The sequence below is a fragment of the Salmo salar genome, chromosome 12 (assembly GCF_965601325.2).
Source record: "Salmo salar chromosome 12, fSalSal1, whole genome shotgun sequence".
Classification (NCBI taxonomy): Eukaryota; Metazoa; Chordata; class Actinopteri; order Salmoniformes; family Salmonidae; genus Salmo; species Salmo salar.
The window spans coordinates 55,603,215-55,625,522 of record NC_138302.1 but is presented as its reverse complement, the minus strand read 5'-3'; the positions used below and the strand labels follow the sequence as shown (position 1 = coordinate 55,625,522).

At 43.3% G+C, this 22,308-nt stretch overlaps 1 protein-coding gene across 3 annotated transcripts; it reads right to left on the bottom strand.

The window, feature by feature from the left end:
* Positions 1-1,271: 1,271 nt before the first annotated feature.
* On the bottom strand, positions 1,272-22,246 carry nckipsd (NCK interacting protein with SH3 domain). 3 transcript variants are annotated; one of them, XM_014131919.3, is made up of 13 exons: positions 21,473-22,246; positions 14,561-14,673; positions 9,267-9,444; positions 9,062-9,137; positions 8,339-8,889; positions 6,743-6,913; positions 6,417-6,503; positions 6,095-6,233; positions 5,094-5,174; positions 4,801-4,929; positions 3,997-4,086; positions 3,632-3,804; positions 1,272-3,434 (listed from the first exon to the last, which is right to left on the bottom strand). In XM_014131919.3, the coding sequence occupies exons 1-13, from the start codon at positions 21,641-21,643 to the stop codon at positions 3,219-3,221; spliced, it is 2,175 nt and encodes a 724-aa protein (XP_013987394.1). In that variant the 5' UTR covers positions 21,644-22,246; the 3' UTR covers positions 1,272-3,218. The 3 variants fall into 3 exon arrangements, with proteins under 3 accessions (XP_013987394.1, XP_013987393.1, XP_013987395.2); XM_014131918.3 differs by having other exon boundaries at positions 8,339-8,892; positions 21,473-22,243; XM_014131920.3 differs by lacking the exon at positions 21,473-22,246 and adding an exon at positions 15,296-15,467 and having other exon boundaries at positions 8,339-8,892.
* Positions 22,247-22,308: the final 62 nt, after the last annotated feature.

Here is a 22,308-nt window from a genome sequence, read left to right as displayed (position 1 = left end):
TTGTTTCTTATAAAAAGTGATGCTGTCAGTCTCTCCTCAAATCTTAGCCAAGAGAGATTGGCATGCATAGTATTTATATCAGCCCTCTGATTACAATTAAGAACAAAATGTGCTGCTCTGTTCTGGGCCAGCTGCAGCTTAACTAGGTCTTTCCTTGCAGCACTGTATCACACGACTTGACAATAATCAAGATTAGACAAAACTAGAGACTGCAGAACTTGCTTTTTGGAGTGTGGTGTCAAAAAAGCAGAGCATCTCTTTATTACTGCCAGACCTCTCCAGTGTGTAGGAGGATCCTCCCTCCTACACACTGCTGCCACATGCCCATAAGCTTGACACCTTTAACAAGGAAATGTATTCGGCACAAAAGCTCGTACAGGATAATATCCTACCATCACTTTGTCGGCCAAAGACTCAACATCAAAACAGCAGACAACGACTCTTCTGTTTCACCACTCACGCCACCCTGTCTGCGTCGCACCAAATGGTGAGCGTCACAAATACTGGGAATCTTCCCCTTCAGTTGGTCAACTTTCACATTTACCGTGACCCCAGTAATCACTCCACTCAATGGCGCCCTTTTCTTGAGAGCAAAACAATTCACATCTCTTGCCCTCATTTGTTTAAAGTGGAGAGCCTGCTCTCTCTGACCAGCAGAGAACTTCACCACACCTGTCACCTCCGATACTTCACCCTCATTCACTTCCATTTCCCCTCCTGTCTTCAACTCACTCTGCTTACACTTTCTACCATCCTTCTTTAACAAACCATCTCCCTTTTTCCCACCATTTTCAACCGACTCAAGCTCACCCTCTTCCTCCCATTCTCTCTCTTAGACCTCCTCTGCCTCTCTTTTTCCCTCCATTCCTCCTCCGTATTCCAAGTATAGCGCTCCTTATGATAATACTGCAGTTCTGACGTACATGTTGTTCTTGCCTTGTCAAGGGACGCCTTTTAACCAGCTGCCACAATCTCCGTACAATCAGCACGAACCCCTCGCGATGTAGCGTTCAACAGTGCATCCCACTTATAAAGCCTTAGTGTCCCACCATAAACGCTTCATATTTTTATAGGCCTAGACTACAGTAAGAATTAAGCATTTCCTCTCACAAAATGTTCGACCCTACTTTTTCAAAATACTATTTCAAATAAATGGCAAACATTTGGTATTGCTAAATATGCGTAAAAACCCTCTTGTTTTATTAAAATGTTGATATTTACCCCAAATTTGTACAGTACACTCAAAAAAAAAAAAAAAATGGAACACTCACTGTTCATTGAGATGTTTATTAGTTGATGGTAAACATTAAGAAAATACACTTTGTTGCGTCACCCCTCTCTGAACAACCATTTCAGATATATTTAATTGGGAAAATATAGTTCAGTTGGTTTTATTACTATTACACAGTCGTACCTTAAGGGACAATGGAGGCTCAAACCTACAGGGACAATGATAAAACCATACATAGTTACGAAAATAAACACAAACCGTACATAGACACACACATGCATAGCTTTATGCATGAACACTGGATAATAAAAACACATACGTCAGAGAAAATACACTCTGGTATATATGTTTATGTGTGTAAACACTTCCTTTTAAGTGTGTGTTAAAAGGTATACGTGCATCAGGATGGCCACGACTATTTTGCCACAAACACTTCCCCTATTAGCTGTAACAGAGCCAAGTAAAAATAAACTATGACACAAAGAGAGAAAGAGCTCTGACGGAGAGGGAGACAGAGACTCAGAGAAGTCAGTAAAGAGTGAGATTTGCAAAATAAAAATTGTGTGTCGAGCAAAACTGGTGGAAACTAAGAAGATATGCTTTGTGTCTTGTAGACTGATTCTCAGGGGTACTATAGTAAAGGGTTAAATTACAGTAGGGGGCATAGTAGAGTGCCATCCTAAGGATGGGAGACACCATACTGTGGTAACTGATAGATTTCAGACCAAAATGATCAGGGAAAAGCAATCAATCAATCTAGGTGACAAGTGCCTTAGTTAACCCCAGACTACATTTAAAAAATAAAAAATACTGACCAATCGAATCTTATCAATCCCTTATTATTTCCTATGAATAAATATCTATATTCCCTTTCAGAGAGCTATAGCTATATAGGAAGTTAGTCAAGGCTTAGTATGTAGAAGCAGCGTGTTACAGCTTGTTATTACAGTACCGTTACGTTCCATCTACAGCACAAGCAGCAGAGCAGAGTAGGAGTGGTCTGGTTGAGAAGAATTTAGAGCATGTCATAGTTTAGCCATGCCTAGAGTGGAGGTTACTGTAGATAAAGTGTAGGGAAGAAAGCAAGGTAACAAGAAATGGCAAAAGCATGGTAACAGGTAATGGCGAAAGCAAGGTAACAAGTAATGGCGAAAGCATGGTAACAGGTAATGGCGAAAGCAAGGTAACAGGTAATGGCGAAAGCAAGGTAACAGGTAATGGCGAAAGCATGGTAACAAGTTGTGCTCAGTCAGAGAATCACAGCCATAGATATTAAGGTAAATGAGGCTCATGTAGCAGCATTGCCATTGCAATAAATAGTGAGTATTAAACTAACCTCAATGCCTAGAATGTATTATTGTCAGAGGTCTGGTTTCCAGGACACAGATTAAGCCTGGTTAATGTAGATTCTCCATTGAGCACGCTTTTCAGTCCAGAACTTGGCTTCATCTGTGTCTAGGAAACTGGACCAGAATGTTTTGTTTAATCAGTATAAATCACCTAGTTTGTCTTTTCTTTGAACTGTCTTAGTAACATACTGTCAGGCCATGCCAGGTGGTGAGGAATAAGAGTGATCAAGACACATGAATAGACTGAAAGTAAGAAGACAGTATACAGCACACCAGTCCCAGGGTTTACAAGGCCCTCCGTTCACACCGCAGTTTGGTCCCTCAGTACAAGGGAGTACATTTAAAGCACAATGCAGTATGCTGTTGGGTAACACTTCACTTGAATCCTCCGTCATAAGAGCTACATAGCATTATCATAACACAATGGATGCAATAAACTGCCGTGACAGCTGGTGCTCACGCCATCTCTTATGTCATAACTGTAAAAAGTGTGAAGGAGGGTTGTAACACTCAGAAACTAATGTGGCTGACTACAGTCCTTTGTCAACCCTAGGAAGCGCCACAGTACCATCCCTCGGTATAAAGGAGACAGACTACCGACTCATGAGTGCACACCACCCCTGTCGTATTCAGTCGTCCTAGGTGTCTCTGATCTGAGGGAATTCCTTGTAGATCTCCTGCACTATTAGCTTATCCATCTGTTTGGCCGTGGCCCCGCCCTCGTCCGCTCCCGAGTCGTCCTCTCTTAGAATCCTTTGCAGCGCGCCCTGCAGGTCGGAGAGGCGGTGCCGGTGCTCCAGGTAGTCTGTGGAGCGCATGACGGAGTGCATGAGCGCGAGGTACTCCATTCTCAACTGGGAGGAGGAGGAAAAAAATAAAAAGATGGGAAGGTGAGAGAGAGAGAGAGAGAGAGAGAGAGAGAGAGAGAGAGAGGCCATTAACACAGTCATTATACAGAGGACATTCGCTTTCCTGTTTCGGGATGATGTCATGGCGAGGGTGCCTGCTGGCTGGTCAATGGAAAGAGGCGTGGTGTGCGTATCAGTCTCACCTTTTCCCCAGGTGAGAGGTCAGAGATGCATCGAACAGCAATATCTATCATCACCATCATGTCCGTGCGGTAGAAGATGTTAGCAGAGTCTTGGCTGGCGAAGACATCCTGCAGGAACTTAAGAACTGAGTGTGGGGCAGGGGGAGCATGTTTAAAGACACACACAGGGTCATCTGGAGAGGAGAGAAAGACCAAGTAAGAGAGAGATAAAAAGGAAGCATAGAATGTAAAAACAGTAAACAAATGGCAAAGGAATGAGAGTGGGTTGGGGGGGAAAAAAATGAATGAATTGAAATGTATTGAATTGAAATGTATTGAATTGAAATATATTGAATAAAATCCATGTTAACAAGTGTGTGCCTCACCTCCTCGGTTTAGTAGCAGCACTATTTTCTCAGAAAAGAGCTTCACGTTTTTCTTGATCAAAGTCTGCATTATCACGTTGCTGCTGGGCACTGAGAGAGAGACAGAACAGACAGTGCACACCTTCAAATAACACACTTTACATTACCACAAATACCACACTTCCAAGGTCAAACACACACAGTTAAAGTAACTCAAAATCTTTCAAAAAGAGGACTCGGGTCTCCATTATCCCAAAACCTAAAGCAGTCGATAGGGAACATTCCCGATTCACTATTCTGATAGCACATTAAAGGGGCCCTTCACCATTTCTTCACCTCACATAGATTAAATACATTATTAAATTGGTATGGTGCTGCAGATCACGATGAATATGAGGTTGAAAAGTGGCAATCCGCAGTTGAAACACTAACAAAGCGTTTACCAGCCAATGTTTCGGGAACAAAGCTGAGGGATGGGGCTGGAGAATTGTAGCCACTCTCACATTTATAGACAGATCTATGAATGCAAGGAATGACCATCCATGATATAACGATTATAGTTTTAACCTTATTTTGAGACTACACAGTGTATGTTTACTACTACTTTTGTTTACAAACATTGGAGTAAAACAAGCTTATATTCTGGGTTCTGACGGGGTACGATAGTTGAACTAAGCTCGTCATGAGGCGTTTATAAGTTATGTTCGTCAGGAATCAATGGGTACATATTAATCATTTAGAAGTGAAGTCCAAAATGGATGCAGCAACTGCAGATGGCTAAAAACAAAAAGGTGCTTGCTCTGTCTAAAGCCTCTGTCGACTCACCTGTGAGATGCAGGTTGAAGGCCAGGATGAGGTTGACGCAAAGGTCAGGGAGTTGTTCCGTGGGGTCAGAGGGAAGACCCTCCTCTACCACATCTAGCAGGAACTGAACAAAGCTAGCGTTTAAGTGCTCTGCGCAGGGAGGGATGGAGAGAGACAGAGAGAGAGGAGAAAATGTCAATTCTATCAATCAATCAATATATACATTTTGGACTTTTGTTTCTATAGCTGATACATTTGGCTTTTAAAGCAATATTGTGGTGATATTTAAGGGGGTTAGGGGATATTGCACGTACCATAGTGGTGATATGGCACCTGCTCCCCCATAGAGAAGATCATAGTCAGGACCAAGGCTGTGTAGCACATCTTCTGATGCTCTAATGAAGGAGATACAGGCGCACACACATTAATGAAGGAGATACAGGCACACACACATTAATGAAGGAGATACAGGCACACACACATTAATGAAGGAGATACAGGCACACACATTAATGAAGGAGATACAGGCACACACACATTAATGAAGGAGATACAGGCACACACACATTAATGAAGGAGATACAGGCACACACACATTAATGAAGGAGATACAGGCACACACACATTAATGAAGGAGATACAGGCACACACACATTAATGAAGGAGATACAGGCACACACACATTAATGAAGGAGATACAGGCACACACACATTAATGAAGGAGATACAGGCACACACACATTAATGAAGGAGATACAGGCACACACACATTAATGAAGGAGATACAGGCACACACACATTAATGAAGGAGATACAGGCACACACACATTAATGAAGGAGATACAGGCATACACACATTAATGAAGGAGATACAGGCACACACACATTAATGAAGGAGATACAGGCACACACACATTAATGAAGGAGATACAGGCACACACACATTAATGAAGGAGATACAGGCACACACACATTAATGAAGGAGATACAGGCACACACACATTAATGAAGGAGATACAGGCACACACACATTAATGAAGGAGATACAGGCACACACACATTAATGAAAGAGATACAGGCACACACACATTAATGAAAGAGATATAGAGGGGCACAGATATGCTGAATAATAGAGGCTGAATCAGAATGACATAAGGAAGGACACAGAGGTCCCAAAGAGAGAGAGAGAGAGAGAGAGAAAGAGAGAGAGAGAGAGAAGAGAGAGAAAGAGAGAGAAAGAAAGAGAGAAAGAAAGAAAGAAAGAAAGAAAGAAAGAAAGAAAGAGAAAGAGAGAAAGGAGGGGAGGCCTCCTCACCCTGTGTGTCAGTCTGCAGGTCTCTGGCCAGCTCCATGGGCAGGATGGAGTTGAGGAGGGTGGAGATGAGGGCAGAGTCCAGGCTACACATCGCCCCAAACACCTTGAGCAACAGCAGGCGTAGAGACACTCGGTGCTCCTGCACAGTGGCACAGGAAGTAACACACAGTTACACATCGCTTACAACGTGCCAGTGAGACGTCACTCAATCTATGATAATGAAGTACATTCCTAGCACCAACAACACATTTAACAATAGTGCGGTACTCTTGGGTGGGCAACAGGAGAACAGTAGCGGCGGTGTGGGAGTAGAATCTCTTACCATCTGATAGTAGGACACGAGTGACAGCACTGGCTCAGAGTGGTTGACCCTGCACATCCTCTTACACACCACTGGATCTGCATCCGTCTGGACGGACACACACACAGACACACACACACTTCCTTAGATTCAACAATTACCAAAGGTCTCAGTGGTCCTCTCACATCAAATCCCAACAGGTAATCAAGGAAAGTGTTTGGCTCCGTCCCAAGCAGAACCCTATTCTCCATATAGTGCGCTAAACAGGAAATAGGGTGCCATTTTGGACACATCCGTTATCCAGGTACCAGCCCTGAGTCAACTGTCCCCGAGTTCATGTGCCTCACCAGTATCTTCAGCAGCTCCTCAAGGTAACATGCGATGAGGGAGTGGTCTTCGTAAAGGGCCCAGCTGCGCTGCTGAGAGTCGTCGACGTGACGGGCGAGGTCGCCTAATATGACCTCCAGGCGCTGTTCATCGTGACACACTTGTCCCTGTGGCAACGCAGATCTCTGATCCTACGGGGAGAGGTATGTTACGTGCACGTGGAATCTGTTTGACCTGCCAAAGAGCCACTTCGGATGGAAACATTGTCACAATTATAGTCAGTATAAAGAGCATTGTAGTTTGCAGGCTTTCCGGGTTTCTTTGTGTACAGTTTCTCATCAGGCGCGGATGTATAACGTGCGCATTTGACCACGTCACTTCTTAGAGCAGGGGTCGTCAACTAGATTTCAGCCGCGGGCCGATGCTTTCTTGAGTGGATGGTCAGGGGGCCGGTATATAATTTACAATTCATTTGTTGACCGCAAATTGACGGCAAGAAGCCCAAACATAAATAATATTTGACCAAAATGTAATAATTTGATACAACAGTAGCTAAGATGGGGAGAAGTCTGTCCACAATAAAGCGCTACTCTGCCTTCTTAACAACACTATCAACAAGGCAGGTCCTACAGGCCCTAGTTTTGTCACACTGGGACTACTGTTCAGTAGTATGGTCAGCTGCCACAAAGAGGGACCTCTGAAAATTACAATTGGCTCAGAACAGGGCAGCATGGCTGGCCCTGAAATGTACAAGGAGAGCTAACATTAATAATATGCATGTAAATCTCTCCTGGCTCAAAGTGGGGGAGAGACTGACTTCATCACTCCTTGTTTTTGTAAGAAGTGTTGACATGCTGTATGCACCGAGGTGTCTGTCTAAACTACTAGCACACAGCTCAGACACCCATGCATGCCCCACAAAACATGCCACCAGAGGTTTCTTCACAATCCCCAAGTCAAGAACAGAATCTGGGGGGCGCACCGTACTACATAGAGCAGTTGAATCAGATTTCAAAAACAGATAAAAATACACCTTATAGAACAGCGAGGACTGTGAAGAGACACACATACACATGATACGACACACGCTCTACAGTACACACACGTACACATGGATTTTGTAATGTAGAGACGTGATAGTAGAGTAGTGGCCTGAGGGAACACACTTAATGTGTTGTGAAAAGTGTTATGAAATGTAATGTCATGTAATATATTTTTTTCTTGTATATAACTGCTTTAATGTTGCTGGACCACAGGAAGAGGGAGCCTTAAATGGGGAGCCTTAATACAAATACACATTTCAAATCTTGATTACATTTGTATAGGATCACATATAATCTCTATAATGTGGGAATACTTTGGAACAGATTTCCAAAATTATAATTACTTTGAGCTGATTTGCTGGTGTTTTTACAGTCATTTATGTCCAACAATAAAAATGAAAAAAAAAACAAGCTCTGAAAACTTAAAATCACTGCAGCCCAAATTCGGTCAGCGGGCTGCCAGTTGGAGAACCCTGTTCTGGAAGGTGTGGTTAAAACACAGTCCTAACATGAAATTCCATATATTGGAGCAAGTTAGTTGACATCCTACAACTACACGGTTACGTGACTGACCTTGCTCTCTACCAATGAGAGGAGGACCTTCTCTAAGGCAGAGGAGGCTTGAGGAAGGGTGGTCTGCAGGTGACCCACGACCACCCCCACCGCCACCCGAGACAGCTCGTAACTCAGGCCTGTGTTGCTCCGAACCAGCTCGATAAGCTCCGCCCCTGTTGTCCCGGGGACAGGCTCTGAGTGAGAGGGGCTGCCGGGGGTGCTTTCAGCGACAGAGGGCGGAGCAAGAGGCCAGTCGGTTTCTGTTTGGTCCTCGGTGCTGGGCTGTGGTGGTGGAGTGGGCTGTGGTGGTGGAGGTTGGGGGGCATGGCCCTTCTTTGAGGGAACTGGCTGGGGAGAGGGGGTAGAGGGTGGCACGTCGTCTGGAGGATGGGGTGGGGGCTTCACACGGCTTGGCACTGGGGGCGGGGTGCTGGCAACGCTTGTCAGGCTGACATCAGAGGACACCACCGAGTGGGAGGAGACAGAGTCCAGGGAGGCGGAGCTGACCGAGGGGGACAGGCCAGTCCCGGCAGGAGGGGCTGGGCCAGGAGGAGGAGGAATGGAAAACTCTGCTGAGAAAGAGAGAACAAGGAAAACTAAGGAAGTGCGGGAGAGGATAGAGTCAGTGTAGAAGTAATGTTGCAGTAGATTGCATGAGTAGTGTGTATGTGTGTGCGCTTGTGTGTGTCCGGATAGAAGATGAGTAGCTCTGCGTCTCCATGGTGATGGTGAGACAGTCACCTGGGCGTCGGCTGGCTCTTTGTTTCTCAGGAGGGGGAGGGGTTATGGGTGCTGCACGGCGGGGCTGAGGTGGCACCTGCAAGAGAGAAGAGTAAATCAGAGTAAATATCAGGATATTTATGTGCATGCACTTGTCTCAGGTTCCGCAAAATATGGACTATGAAGGATTCTTGCTCAGGTGTGTACGAATACTAGTCTGCAATACCTGGTAAAGCCCTTGAACATTGTCGGTACTCTCTGACAGGGTGCGGCTGACCCCATTGGGTGGTTGAGGGGTGTGGCTGAGGGACAGTTCACTGGTAGATGAGGGCAGGCCCTGCTTGTGACTGGATGGAGTTGGACTTCGCCTTGACAGGGTCTCCTTCCTGTGATGGATCAACTTCCTGTTCCAGACAGACACACACAGAGAGAGATCGAGAGAGAGCGAGAGACAGTGGCTATGTCTGAAACGGCATTTAATACTACTAAAATAGTGGACCAGGCTATATAATGAATAGGGGGCTATTTCAGATGCAGCTTATGAAGATAACTGATCACAATGCAGAAGATGCACCAATCAGGAACCTGCAGCGTGACGGTTCTACATAGCGACCATTCAATACCAGACAACATGAGACTAGTTTGCATGCGTGGTTGTGTATGGTATAACAATAGGAGCAGGGCCGTGCACAGACCTTTCAGGGGACAGGTGCTCTAAATGCCTCAGTAGCCAAAACATTATTTATTTTTACATAGGCCAATTTATTTCTGCAACATACTCACTCATCATCACAAATTGTATTCAAACTGCCTACCAATGTGAGAGACGCAGACTCAGTCTCAACCTTTAAGTCTTTACTGAAGACTTATCTCTTCAGTAGGTCCTATGATTAAGTATAGTCTGGCCTAGGAGTGTGAAGGTGAACGGAAAGGCTGGAGCAACGAACCGCCCTTGCTGTCTCTGCCTTGCCGGTTCCCCTCTTTCCACTGGGATTCTCTGCCTCTAACCCTTTTACAGGGGCTGAGTCACTGGCTTACTGGTGTTCTTCCATGCCGTCCGTGGGAGGGGTGCGTCACTTGAGTGGGTTGAGTCACTGACGTGGTCTTCCTGTCTGGGTTGGCGCTCCCCCTTGGGTTGTGCCATGGCGGAGATCGTTGTGGGCTATACTCGGCCTTGTCTTAGGACGGTAAGTTGGTGGTTGGAGACATCCCTCTAGTGGTGTAGGGGCTGTGCTTTGGCAAAGTGGGTGGGGTTATATCCTGCCTGTTTGGCCCTGTCCGGGGGTATCATCGGATGGGGCCACAGTGTCTTCTGATCCCTCCTGTCTCAGCCTCCAGTATTTATGCTGCAGTAGTTTATGTGTCGGGGGGCTAGGGTCAGTCTGTTACATCTGGAGTATTTCTCTTGTCTTATCCGGTGTCCTGTGTGAATTTAAATATGCTCTCTCTAATTCTCTCTTTCTGTCTTTCTCTCGGAGGACCTGAGCCCTAGGACCATGCCTCAGGACTACCTGGTATGATGACTCCTTGCTGTCCCCAGTCCACCTGGCCGTGCTGCTGCTCCAGTTTCAACTGTTCTGCCTGCGGCTATGGAACCCTGACCTGTTCACCGGACGTGCTTGTTGCACCCTCGACAACTACTATGATTATTATTATTTGACCATGCTGGTCATTTATGAACATTTTAACATCTTGACCATGCTCTGTTATAATATCCACCCTGCACAGCCAGAAGAGGACTGGCCAGCCCTCATGGCCTGGTTCCTCTCTAGGTTTCTTCCTAGGTTTTTGGCCTTTCTAGGGAGTTTTTCCTAGGGAGTTTTTCCTAGCCACCGTGCTTCTTTCACATGCATTGCTTGCTGTTTGGGGTTTTAGGCTGGGTTTCTGTACAGCACTTTGAGATATCAGCTGATGTACGAAGGGCTATATAAATACATTTGATTTGATTTGATTTATTCAAGCTAGTTTACAGCTTTATTGACATTGTGAAAAAAAGGGTGGGCTCACTTACGGAAAAAACACCTGTATTTGACGTGTACACATGTTTTCATGTGATCTTGTGTGAAGTTAATGTGATAACATGTCAAGCAACGTGATAACATGAAACTACATGTGAAAGCGGGCCTGATTTCATGTGATTTTCCACACGTAAAATCATGTGGTTTTTCTGTAAAGTCCATCAGCTGATCATGACGTTGATGACTGATGTAAATCTGCTAGTTAGCTAGCTTGATTTCTTTTACTGATTGCGATTTACCTCTGCGTTATTCCACTTCAAAAAGCACAAGAAATAGGATTTCGACTCCCACCATCTCAGATTTATCTGTTTCTAACTACCGAAATTATTTCAGAACAGACTAGAATTCCTTCAACATTATTATCTCTGAGAAATTAAGCTAAATGATTTCACACAAATTGGCCCTTTTCATTTATAGAATTGATATAATATTTAATAAATATAGTAACTAACATCCGATTTGGACAAAAATTCTTCCTAACAATGAGTGAGACATGAGTGAGACCAAAAGAAATGGCAAAAGCCACCCACGGACCCACCACACCAAGCCCACCCCAACAGCAAGTATACAATATAAGTTCTCTATGTTTGACAAGTAGAGTCGTGGCCAAATGTTTTCAGAATGACACAAATATTAATTTTCACAAAGTCTGCTGCCTCAGTTTGTATGATGGCAATTTGCATATACTCCATCCAGAATGTTATGAAGAGCAATTAGATGAATTGCAATTAATTGCAAAGTCCCTCTTTGCCCTGCAAATGAACTGAATCCACCAAAAACATTTGCACTGCATTTCAGCCCTGCCACAAAAGGACCAGCTGACATCATGTCAGTGATTCTCTCGTTAACACAGGTGTGAGTGTTGACGAGGACAAGGCTGGAGATCACAATGTCATGCTGATTGAGTTTGAACAACAGACTGGAAGCTTCAAAAGGAGGGTGGTGCTTGGAATCATTGTTCTTCCTCTGTCGCCCATGGTTACCTGCAAGGAAACACGTGCCATCATCATTGCTTTGAACAAAAAGGGCTTCACAGGCAAGGATATTGCTGCCAGTAAGATTGCACCTAAATCAACCATTTATCGGATCATCAAGAACTTCAAGGAGAGCGGTTCAATTGTTGTGAAGAAGGCTTCAGGGCACCGAAGAAAGTCCAGCAAGCACCAGGACCATCTCCTAAAGTTGATTCAGCTGCGAGATCGGGGCACCACCAGTGTAGAGCTTGCTCAGGAATGGCAGCAGGCAGGTGTGAGTGCATCTGCACGCACAGTGAGGTGAAGACTTTTGGAGGATGGCCTGGTGTCAAAAAGGGCAGCAAGGAAGCCGCTTCTCTCCAGGAAAAACATCAGGGACAGACTGATATTCTGCAAAAGGTACAGGGATTGGACTGCTGAGGACTGGGGTAAAGTCATTTTCTCTGATAAATCCCCTTTCCGATTGTTTGGGGCATCCGGAAAAAAGCTTGTACGGAGAAGACAAGGTGAGCGCTACCATCAGTCCTGTGTCATGCCAACAGTAAAGGCATCCTGAGACCATTCATGTGTGGCGGTTGCTTCTCAGCCAAGGGAGTGGGCTCACTCACAATTTTGCCTAAGAACACAGCCATGAATAAAGAATGGTACCAACACATCCTCTGAGAGCAACTTCTCCCAACCATCCAGGAACAGTTTGGTGACGAACAATGCCTTTTCCAGCATGATGGAGCACCTTGCCATGAGGCAAAAGTGATAACTAAGTGGCTCGGGGAACAAAACATCGATATTTTGGGTCCATGGCCAGGAAACTCCCCAGACCTTAATCCCATTGAGAACTTGTGGTCAATCCTCAAGAGGCGGGTGGACAAACAAAAACCCACAAATTCTGACAACTCCAAGCATTGATTATGCAAGAATGGGCTGCCATCAGTCAGGATGTGGCCCAGAAGTTAATTGACAGCATGCCAGGGTAGATTGCAGAGGTCTTGAAAAAGGAGGGTCAACATTGCAAATATTGACTCTTGCATCAACTTCATGTAATTGTCAATAAAAGCCTTTGACACTTATGAAATGCATGTAATTATACTTCAGTATTCCATAGTAACATCTGACAAAAATATCTAAAGACACTGAATCAGCAAACTTTGTGGAAATTAATATTTGTGTTATTCTCAAAACTTTTGGCCACGACTCTAGTATAAAGCTGTGGCTTGGTGTATTGTTTATTGATACTACACTGAACAAAAATATCAATTAAACATGTAAAGTGTTGGTCCCATCTTTCATGAGCTGAAATAAAATATCCCAGAAATGTTCCATACGCACAAAAAAGTGTATTTTTCTCACATTTTACATCTCTGTTAGTGAGCATTTCTTCTTTGCCAAAATAATCAATCAACCAGACAGGTGTGGCATATCAAGAAGCTGATTAAACAGCATGATCATTACACAAGTGCACATTGTGCTGGGAACAATAAAATGCCTCTCTAAAATGTGCAGTTTTGTCACACAACGCCGAAGATGTCTCAAGTTTTGAGGGAGCGTGAAATTGGCATGCTGACTGCAGGAATGTCCACCAGAGCTGTGCTAGAGAATTTAATGTTCATTTCTCTACCATTTGCCGTCTAACACGTTGTTTTACAGAATTTGGCATTACATCCAACCGGCCGTCGTGTGGGCGAGCGGTTTGGACAAAGCATTCATGGAGGACTGGCTTGACTTGCGAGGATGACCACACAATTTATTTTCTACATGATCAAAAGCTATTGGTTTTCTACCCAATGTTGCAACAAAAAAAATAGTGATCCACTTAATAAATACAAGAGACCAGTAAAATTGATAAAAAGGTGTGGCAGTAGCAGGAACAGCAGCATCTAGTGGGCAAAACGGTGTACCTTCACTAATTTATGAGGGGAAATGCAAGCGACTTCAATGGCTAATTTCTCTGAACGGGGGAACATCCTTAAATTCACTGAGATTACATAGTATGAATAAACAAAACTCCAAGCAATACACTACTTGTCAAACATAGAGAACTGATACTGTATACTGGCCGTTGGGGTCCGTGGATGACTTCATTGTTATGAAGAGGTTTGTTCCAAATCGGATGTTGGGTACTATATTTCTTGAATATTATATGAATCCTATCAATTGAAATGTCCAATTTGGGTTCAATCAATTAGCTTATTTCAAATTGTCTTTGAACAAATTTAGCAGGAATGCGTATCTTATCTGTTTCTAACTACAGAAACCATTTCAGAACAATCTGAAATGGTGTCATGACTTGCTGAAATGACATGAAACGACTTGTCTTGCGGGCAGTGGGTTTTTTTTTTTTAAATAAAACTTTTGGGGGGGAATTTTACTACCACTGAAAAGGGCACTTTGGAGACTGTAAGGGCAAAGGGGCATGTGTTCTGCACAAGTAGAGCCCTATCTGTGCACGTGCCTGAATGTGAAAATGTGTGTGCGTGAGTGTGTGTGTGTGCATCTGTGTGTGTTTGTGTGCATGCTAATGTTGCACTCACTGTAGCACGTCTCGCTGCTCCAGGTTGTATTTGCCCCCGTTCTTCATGGCCACGTTATGGATCCCTTCGATGGCCCTGTCGATAGACTGTAACACTTCATCCTGCTCCGGAGCCTGAAGAACAGAGGAAAGGAGGGCAGAGAGAGAGAGAGAGAAAAAGAGAGTGAAATATTCATCATCAGCATTCATGATTATGAAACTGGAAACAAAAACAAACAAAACATTTGGCCGAAAGGCAAAATGGGACTCCGGGCGGAAAATCTAGTTATCTAACCAAAATCAAACCCTCTTGAACTGGAACATACCTACTACACGACCCAGACAGGGACAGACACAGCAAATCCTGCTGCACAGTCAGAGAATCCACACGGAATATCGATCTGTTTCAGCATGGTTTCATTTGACTGATTCGTCAGATGAAATTTCAGCAACACACACTCAGAAACAAGCAGTTCACACTGACTCAATAAAAGTGCATGGAAGCATCCGTCTGTGTGCCTATGACATCATATGGGATGCTAGCCCTTGATCGTGACTCTCAGTTCCATTACATTACACATAAGAGTCATAGGAGGAAGGTGTCTTCTGTATTTATTGTATTTTTTTAAGAGCCCTGGCGCTAGGTTTGAACATTAACATACGTCGCTTGCTGTACGCTTTTGGAAGCATAAGGACCTTCTCTTTCATATCGGCGAGAAATAACTTTCAAAAAACAAAAGGTTACATTGATACACACCTTTATAGAGTTACGGTTAGTGTTCCCACATGGCCATATATCCATGTTACGGCGCATGTTTGCGGAAGACAGACGGGAGACAGAGGGACCACCTGTGCTAATTAGCTATCTAGCATGCTCCCAACACCTGTGTGTAACGGAAGAAGGCCAACAGAAATGTGTTGTCACTGAAAAATACGTTTGGCTACAACTGTGTTCAATCCGGTTAAAACAGTGTACAGTAAGTGTATATTTAGCATTTGTGAAATTATTTTGATGAGATATGAAAGTAAAGGGCTTTATGTTTCTAGAATCGTATCGCAATAGAGAATTCATTCACGTTTAGATGGAGGATATGGCTAAGGAACAAAAAAATACCCATCAAAATCCGTGAGTTTAAGCTAGAGATATATGCGTCTCAATCTACTGCATCTGCCAATGTCGGCCTTCCGCATCTGCGGTCGAAGTTCGCCGAGCTACAGCGGTGTTTGCCAGACCATGAAACCAGTGGCGATTTTAGCATGTAAATCTTGGTGGGGCAAACAAACAAAAACATTTTGGCGATGCGTGCCAGCAAAGCCACTACACTACACAACACTAAACAATAGATGAATTGCACTATAACAGTGACAAACGGTGCCCACAAACTGTTAGGATCTACATAAAGCTGTCCCAACACCTTACCACTGCTACACCTGGCTATCAGCGGAGCCTTGTCTGGCAGCGAAACAGTTCATTCAGACTAATTTACTTTAAAAAAAAAAACAGCTGATATGGCTGACTTGCTTAAACAAATGTGGTTTCTACTGACAAATGAGATGTACAAACTATGGCATAAGGGAACGATGAGCGCATAAGAGGCAACACGTAACTTTGATTAAGACATTAATTATCAAGCTAGGAGGAACGTAGTCAATATAACTATTTGTTCAGCACTTTTGAAATGTACAGCAACAAAATTCAGAACATTGGGCGTTCTTACAGTGTTCTCCCTGTACACCAAGTTCCCGATTTACAATTCTGAGATGGATGACCATTCAAAACGGACTTTCCCAGTTGGAGCTAGTTTTTTCCCCGAGTTCCCAGTTGTCTTGAACTCACTGAAGTCAGATTTCTCAGTTCAGAGTCAACAGTTGTTTTGAGCGTGGCTGAAATCATGCTGGATTGACAGCATGGCCAATGTTGAATGTTTAGAATTTTAAACTTGGAAAAGAGAATTGGGACCACACATCTACTCCACCGAATAGCAGGCTAGTGATTGCTTTGCAATGCTTGCAATTAGCCTCTGATTCCTTACAAACCACTCATTGTTGAATTTGCGATTTTCACCTTATTGTGTAATGTTTATGTCCAATGGACGATGAGCACTGATGCATTTTATCTATAATTGTTCTTCATATGACAAGGATTAAAAAGAATTTGTCAATAGATTGTTGACTTGACTCATAATGATGACTGCTAGCTAAGATTTTGAAAGTATGATGTTAACATCAGTGCAATCAAAGCTACAGTAGATATAACATGATTTTACATTTTATCTGTGGCCAATGACCTTGAGCCTTCTTGGATGGTCACTTCTAATGTAACTCTATGGCAGCACCCAAGGGGCTTGAATTTTCGAGGTCAACCCTTAGATTTGGCAGTGAGGTAGTGTCCCCATGAGTGACAGAACACTGAGCCAGTCACGGTGCATCTAGAGAACATTACCAACCCCTACGCTCTGTATTTTCCCCTGGCTGCTCCACAACCATAGAAAGCACTGAGCTAGGCTGAAACACCTACCTTACTCAAGAAAGCAAAAAAGAGACCATGTTTGTATGGAGGGTTTATAAACTCAATGATTCAAAAAAATTGTTACGAATTCAACTTAAATTATTTGACTCTTTACATGGGATGATTTCACTGAACAACGAAAGAAAGGGAATATTGAATGATCCCAATGATCCATCGCATCTCCCAAAAACAATTTCAACATAGATCTGTAAAATGATAGTCTAGAAACTAAAGTTTTGGTTGTCTTCCTCTCAGGCTTCCATGTATTCTCCCTGGACCTCCTCAATGTCCACCTCTTGAACATCAGACTCTGAGGCCTCATCTTCACTGTCACTTTCCAACCTTGTTGAGGATGGCTCGTTGTCAGGCTCAAAAAGCCTAAAATTGCCCGGATGCCCACCAATTTGCGTGCTTTGGTGTGTGTGTTCCCAAACAATGACCAGTTGCGCTCTGAGGAGGCTGATGTTGGTGGGATTTAGAGGATGATGGAGGCAACAGGGGAAAGATCCACAAAGTCCCTTCCACCAGGTGGCTGATGAGATATGTCGGCATGACTGCCATATTGCATCTCCATCCCAAAGCCCTTGCTTGGAAGTGAACTTCACCCTTATCCAGACCAAGGAGGCAAGACACGGTAGTGATGACACCATAGGCCTTGTTGATCTCTGCACCAGACAGGATGCTCTTGCCAGCATACTTGGTGTCCAACATGTACGCTGCGGCGTGTATGGGCTTCAGGCAGAAGTCTTCATGCTTTTTGGAGTATTTCAGAACTGCAGTTTCCTCTGCTTGGAGCAACAGTGAAGTGGGCAGGGCAGTACAGATTTCTTCTCTTACATCTGCAAGCAGAGTCTAAACATCAGACAGGATGGCATTGTCTCCCTCAATCCATGCAATGGCTACTGCTATAGGTTTCAGGAGTTTCAGGTTGCTTCCCACTCTCTCCCAAAATACATCATCCAGAAGGATCCTCTTGATGGGACTGTCTATATCGGCAGACTGTGATATGGCCATTTCTTGGAGAGACTCCTTCCCTCCAGGAGACTGTTAAACATGATAACACCACCCCACCGGGTGTTGCTGGGCAGCTTCAATGTGGTGCTCTTATTCTTCTCACTTTGCTTGGTGAGGTAGATTGCTGCTATAACGTGATGACCCTTCACATACCTAACAATTTCCTTGGCTCTCTTGTAGAGTGTATCCATTGTTTTCAGTGCCATGATGTCCTTGAGGAGCAGATTCAATGCATGAGCAGCACAGCCAATGGCTGTGATGTGATGGTAGGACTCCTCAACTTTAGACCAAGCAGCCTTCATGTTGGCAGCATTGTCTATCACCAGTACAAATACCTTCTGTGGTCCAAGGTAATTGATAACTGCCTTCAGCTCATCTGCAATGTAGAGACCAGTGTGTCTGTTGTCCCTTGTGTCTGTTGTCCCTTGTGTCTGTGCTCTTGTAGAATACTGGTTGAGGGGTGGAGATGATGTAGTTAATTATTCCTTGCTCACGAACATTTGAACACCCATCAGAGATGATTGCAATACAGTCTGCTTTCTCTATGATTTGCTTGACCTTCACTTGAACTCTGTTTAGCTCTGCATCCAGCAAATAAGTAGATAAAGCATGTATGGTTGGAGGGGTGTATGCTGGGCAAAGAACATTCAGAAATCTCTTCCAATACACATTGCCTGTGAACATCAGAGGTGAACCAATTGCATCCACAGCTTGAGCAAGACATTCATCAGCATTTCACTGACTACGTTCCTCCATTGAGTCAAAAAAACTTTTGATTCCAGGAGGACCATGAACTGTTGCTATCGATAAGGTGTCTGATTCATCATTTTCACCTCGAATAGAAGTAGAGGGACTTTTGTCTGAGGTTACTTGTTGTGAGCGCTGATGGAACTTTATGCACTTGGCCAGATGTGTTGCATTCTTCGCATATGATTTGGCGCAGTATTTGCAAATGTACACAGCTTTTCCTTCTACATTAGCTGCAGTGAAATGTCTCCACACATCAGATAGTGCCCGTGGCATTTTCCTGTAAAGATTAGGAAAACATTTGTAAAACAATAAATAAAAGCAAATACAATTCCATGTACAGATAAATAGTTAGCAGTTAGATTAAACAACTCCTTTGTAAGATAAATGTTTTAAAATGAAACATGTATGGAAACAGGTGAATTAACACTCCTCAATTAGCAGACTCAAGCAAGCTAAAACCCACATGGTAGCAAAAACCAACTAGCAGAAATTGTTAACAAGCTAGAAATTATTTAAACACACTTTGCTGTAGGCTACTATTTACTAGTTAACAAAAAATGATGTATGTCATAAATATATTTACCCCACCCAGTCTTGTAATCAAAACTTACCAGAAAGCATGTAGTCCTTGGCTCAGACAGTGTAGTAGTGTGGGCTCAATAGCATCTCTTTAGTGTGCAAGATCTTGAGAATCAGCTGTACATGTGATGGAAGAATGCACTGCGCATGCAGAGGGTTGCAATTCCATTGAATTGGAGATAGTTTAACCAAAATATGCCCCAAGACCTAGAATTGCCTTATGTGTATCCCACAAAAAAAGGTTCACTAGTATAAGCTAACTTTTTTTGAATGAATTTAAGCAAAATTCCTGGGCTTAATTTTCCGGAAATTTACCGGATCGTTTCCAGCCCTTTGCAACCCTAAATATGACTCCACTGTGGAAAGGGGACAGTCTCACGAACAGGATGGTGTTCTCCGTTTTCAGTGTCACAAGATTTGTCTGAAGGTAACCCATACAAATGAATGGAAGTATGGAGATAGGTTTGTGTCCACAAAAATAAGAGGTTAAATATGTATCCGAAAAAAACGTAAATATTTCCTGAGCCATTTATGAATGTGTTATTCAATGCGTTTCTACTGGCTATAGTAGTTGTTTTTTTATACCTAAGGGGTCCTAGAATTCTGTTTTTTTAAGGAGCAATGGTAGGCTCCTTAAGAGTACATCTCGGGGCTAATGGATGCATGCATGAAACTGTGAGAGTAGCTGTATTCTGTCACAATCTAAGCATAGCTCTAACTCAGGGGTTCGCAAACTTTTTCACTAGGGACCCCCCTTCCAGCATTGGGGAACATCTCACGCCCCACCTGCCACGTCTATTTTTATGGGCACAAGCACTGTTCATGCCACAAACTGTTCACACCTCTCTTGTTAGTGGAGAACATTTAGCAGGTTTAAAGCTTATTTGCTGCAATTCTACCCATTTTGTCATGGGGTACATAGAAAATGTTTCAGTTTCAAAGCTACATTTCTTGCAATTCTAAGTATTTTGCCATGTCTCATGTGATATGAGTGACCAAAAAATTACAACAATATCTATGGGCAAAAAAACTAAATAAAAAACAGCTGACATGGGCTTGTTGATCTGCACATTTCTGACAAGTTATAAACAGCTCTCTAAGGAATGCAACTAATAACATGAGAAGAGGAACTGATGATGCAAAACCCAAATTCGAAATTGCGGCTTGTGCATTCTTCTATTACAACTTTCTAACTGACCTAGATTTGGCACAGTTAATTCCCTTACAGTTGTATTTGTGTTATGTGATTAAAAGCAATTTATCATATGTACTGTACTTGCTCTAATCTCATATCAGTCACGAGAGCTGAGATGCGCGTGACACACACAAATGGCAGATGCTGCGCCACATTTTCATGCATTTTTGGCTTATATCGCAACGACCCCTGCGGTGCACACCCAGATGGCATTGCGAACTTGCCAAGCCTCTCTCATTAACCCATTTGAAACATTTTTATTTATTCTAAACATATTTTTGTTAACATGTAAACGTTAGCATAGCGTATTGAATGTGGAAAATACTGTATAATAATGAAGCAAAACATTCTAGTATGATAATGTTTACATTCTGCTTTACTCATTTCATATGTATGTTCTGTATTCTATTGTACTGTATTTTAGTCAATGCCACTCTGGCATTACTCGTCTTAATATTTATATATTTCTTAATTCCATTATTTTACTTTTAGATTTGTGTGTATTTTATGAGTTGTTATATATTACTGCACTGTTGGAGGTAGGAACACAAGCACTTCGCTACACCCGCAATACAATCTGCTAAATATGTGTATGTGACCAATACATCTGCTTTGATTCATGAGAAACAACTGAGGCACAGGCAATGCAGTAGAGCAAAATGCTCTGTCTCACGTCTCCCATTCAGGGAGAACCGTCACATGAAAGTCACAAAAGTAACTGAAGTGAGGTCTATTGGAATGCACGTACCAATTGGACCTCGCCTCCTCGTTCAAATTCTCTGTGGTCCACTCTTTTATCATGCTAACAAGCTAGCATGGAGGACCTGCTTGTCAAAATCCACGTCCCACTTTCACTAATCGAGAAAGTGATAATCCGTTAAACATACCTGAATCCTTTCGATGTAAGAAGTGGGAACGTAGCCGGTTTCGCCCGAACTGCAGCGCGAGCCGAGCCACCAGTGTTTGTTGCTGCGTTCCAGGATCAGAAAGCCCTCCCCGGCCCCGAAGTGGAGCGAGTTGGGCTCCGCGGATCGGAAAGAATACAGAGACCGATACATATTTATTCTGTTTTAAATCCCTTGTAATTCCTAAAAACACCGATATGACTGTTTCAGCAAATGCACAATTAGCTAGTTCAGTAAATAACTGATGTACCCAGTCTAAGGTAATTTTAAATAGATATTTACGACTTCGGGATTGATTCTCCTGCTTTCTATTTACATTGTAAAATCCAATTTGCGACTTGACCGTTTCAAGCTTGTCCCGTAAACACAGTAAGGGGCGCGCACGCACCCACGCAGAATAACACACAAGCGGGCACGCCTCTTTGGTATTCAGGCGAATTCATCAATGGCAGAGCTGTCGGAGGAGGCTTCTCGTCCTATCGCTCTTTGTTGTTGTTGTTGTTGTTGTTTTGCAATATAATTCCAACGTATGCAAGCTTGCTTCACATGTGTATCAGATATAGGGCCATAATTATGACTGTCCATCCTATCATGTTCCATTGGAGGACATTATTGGAAACTATTTCCAGATTAGAAATATATACTTTTTTATGTGCTTTATAATGTTTTGTTTTTTTCACCACATGCAAGTAATCTTCCTCCTCTGCCATTGATACAATGAATCACTGATTTCTAGAATGCATCTACACAAGACCCGTTACGTTATAAAATAACCGGATGTACCCAAACGGAAGTACCAAACGTTGTGCTACACATAA

Excerpts from the sequence above, each read along its gene's own strand:
- nckipsd (XM_014131918.3), bottom strand. The coding sequence starts at position 21,643 with ATGTATCGGTCTCTGTATTCTTTCCGATCCGCGGAGCCCAACTCGCTC. Across the intron at positions 14,674-21,472 it reads CTTACATCGAAAGGATTCAG|GCTCCGGAGCAGGATGAAGT; the intron begins GTATGTTTAACG and ends TCTGTTCTTCAG. Across the intron at positions 3,435-3,631 it reads ACCTCTCACCTGGGGAAAAG|TTGAGAATGGAGTACCTCGC; the intron begins GTGAGACTGATA and ends TCCTCCTCCCAG.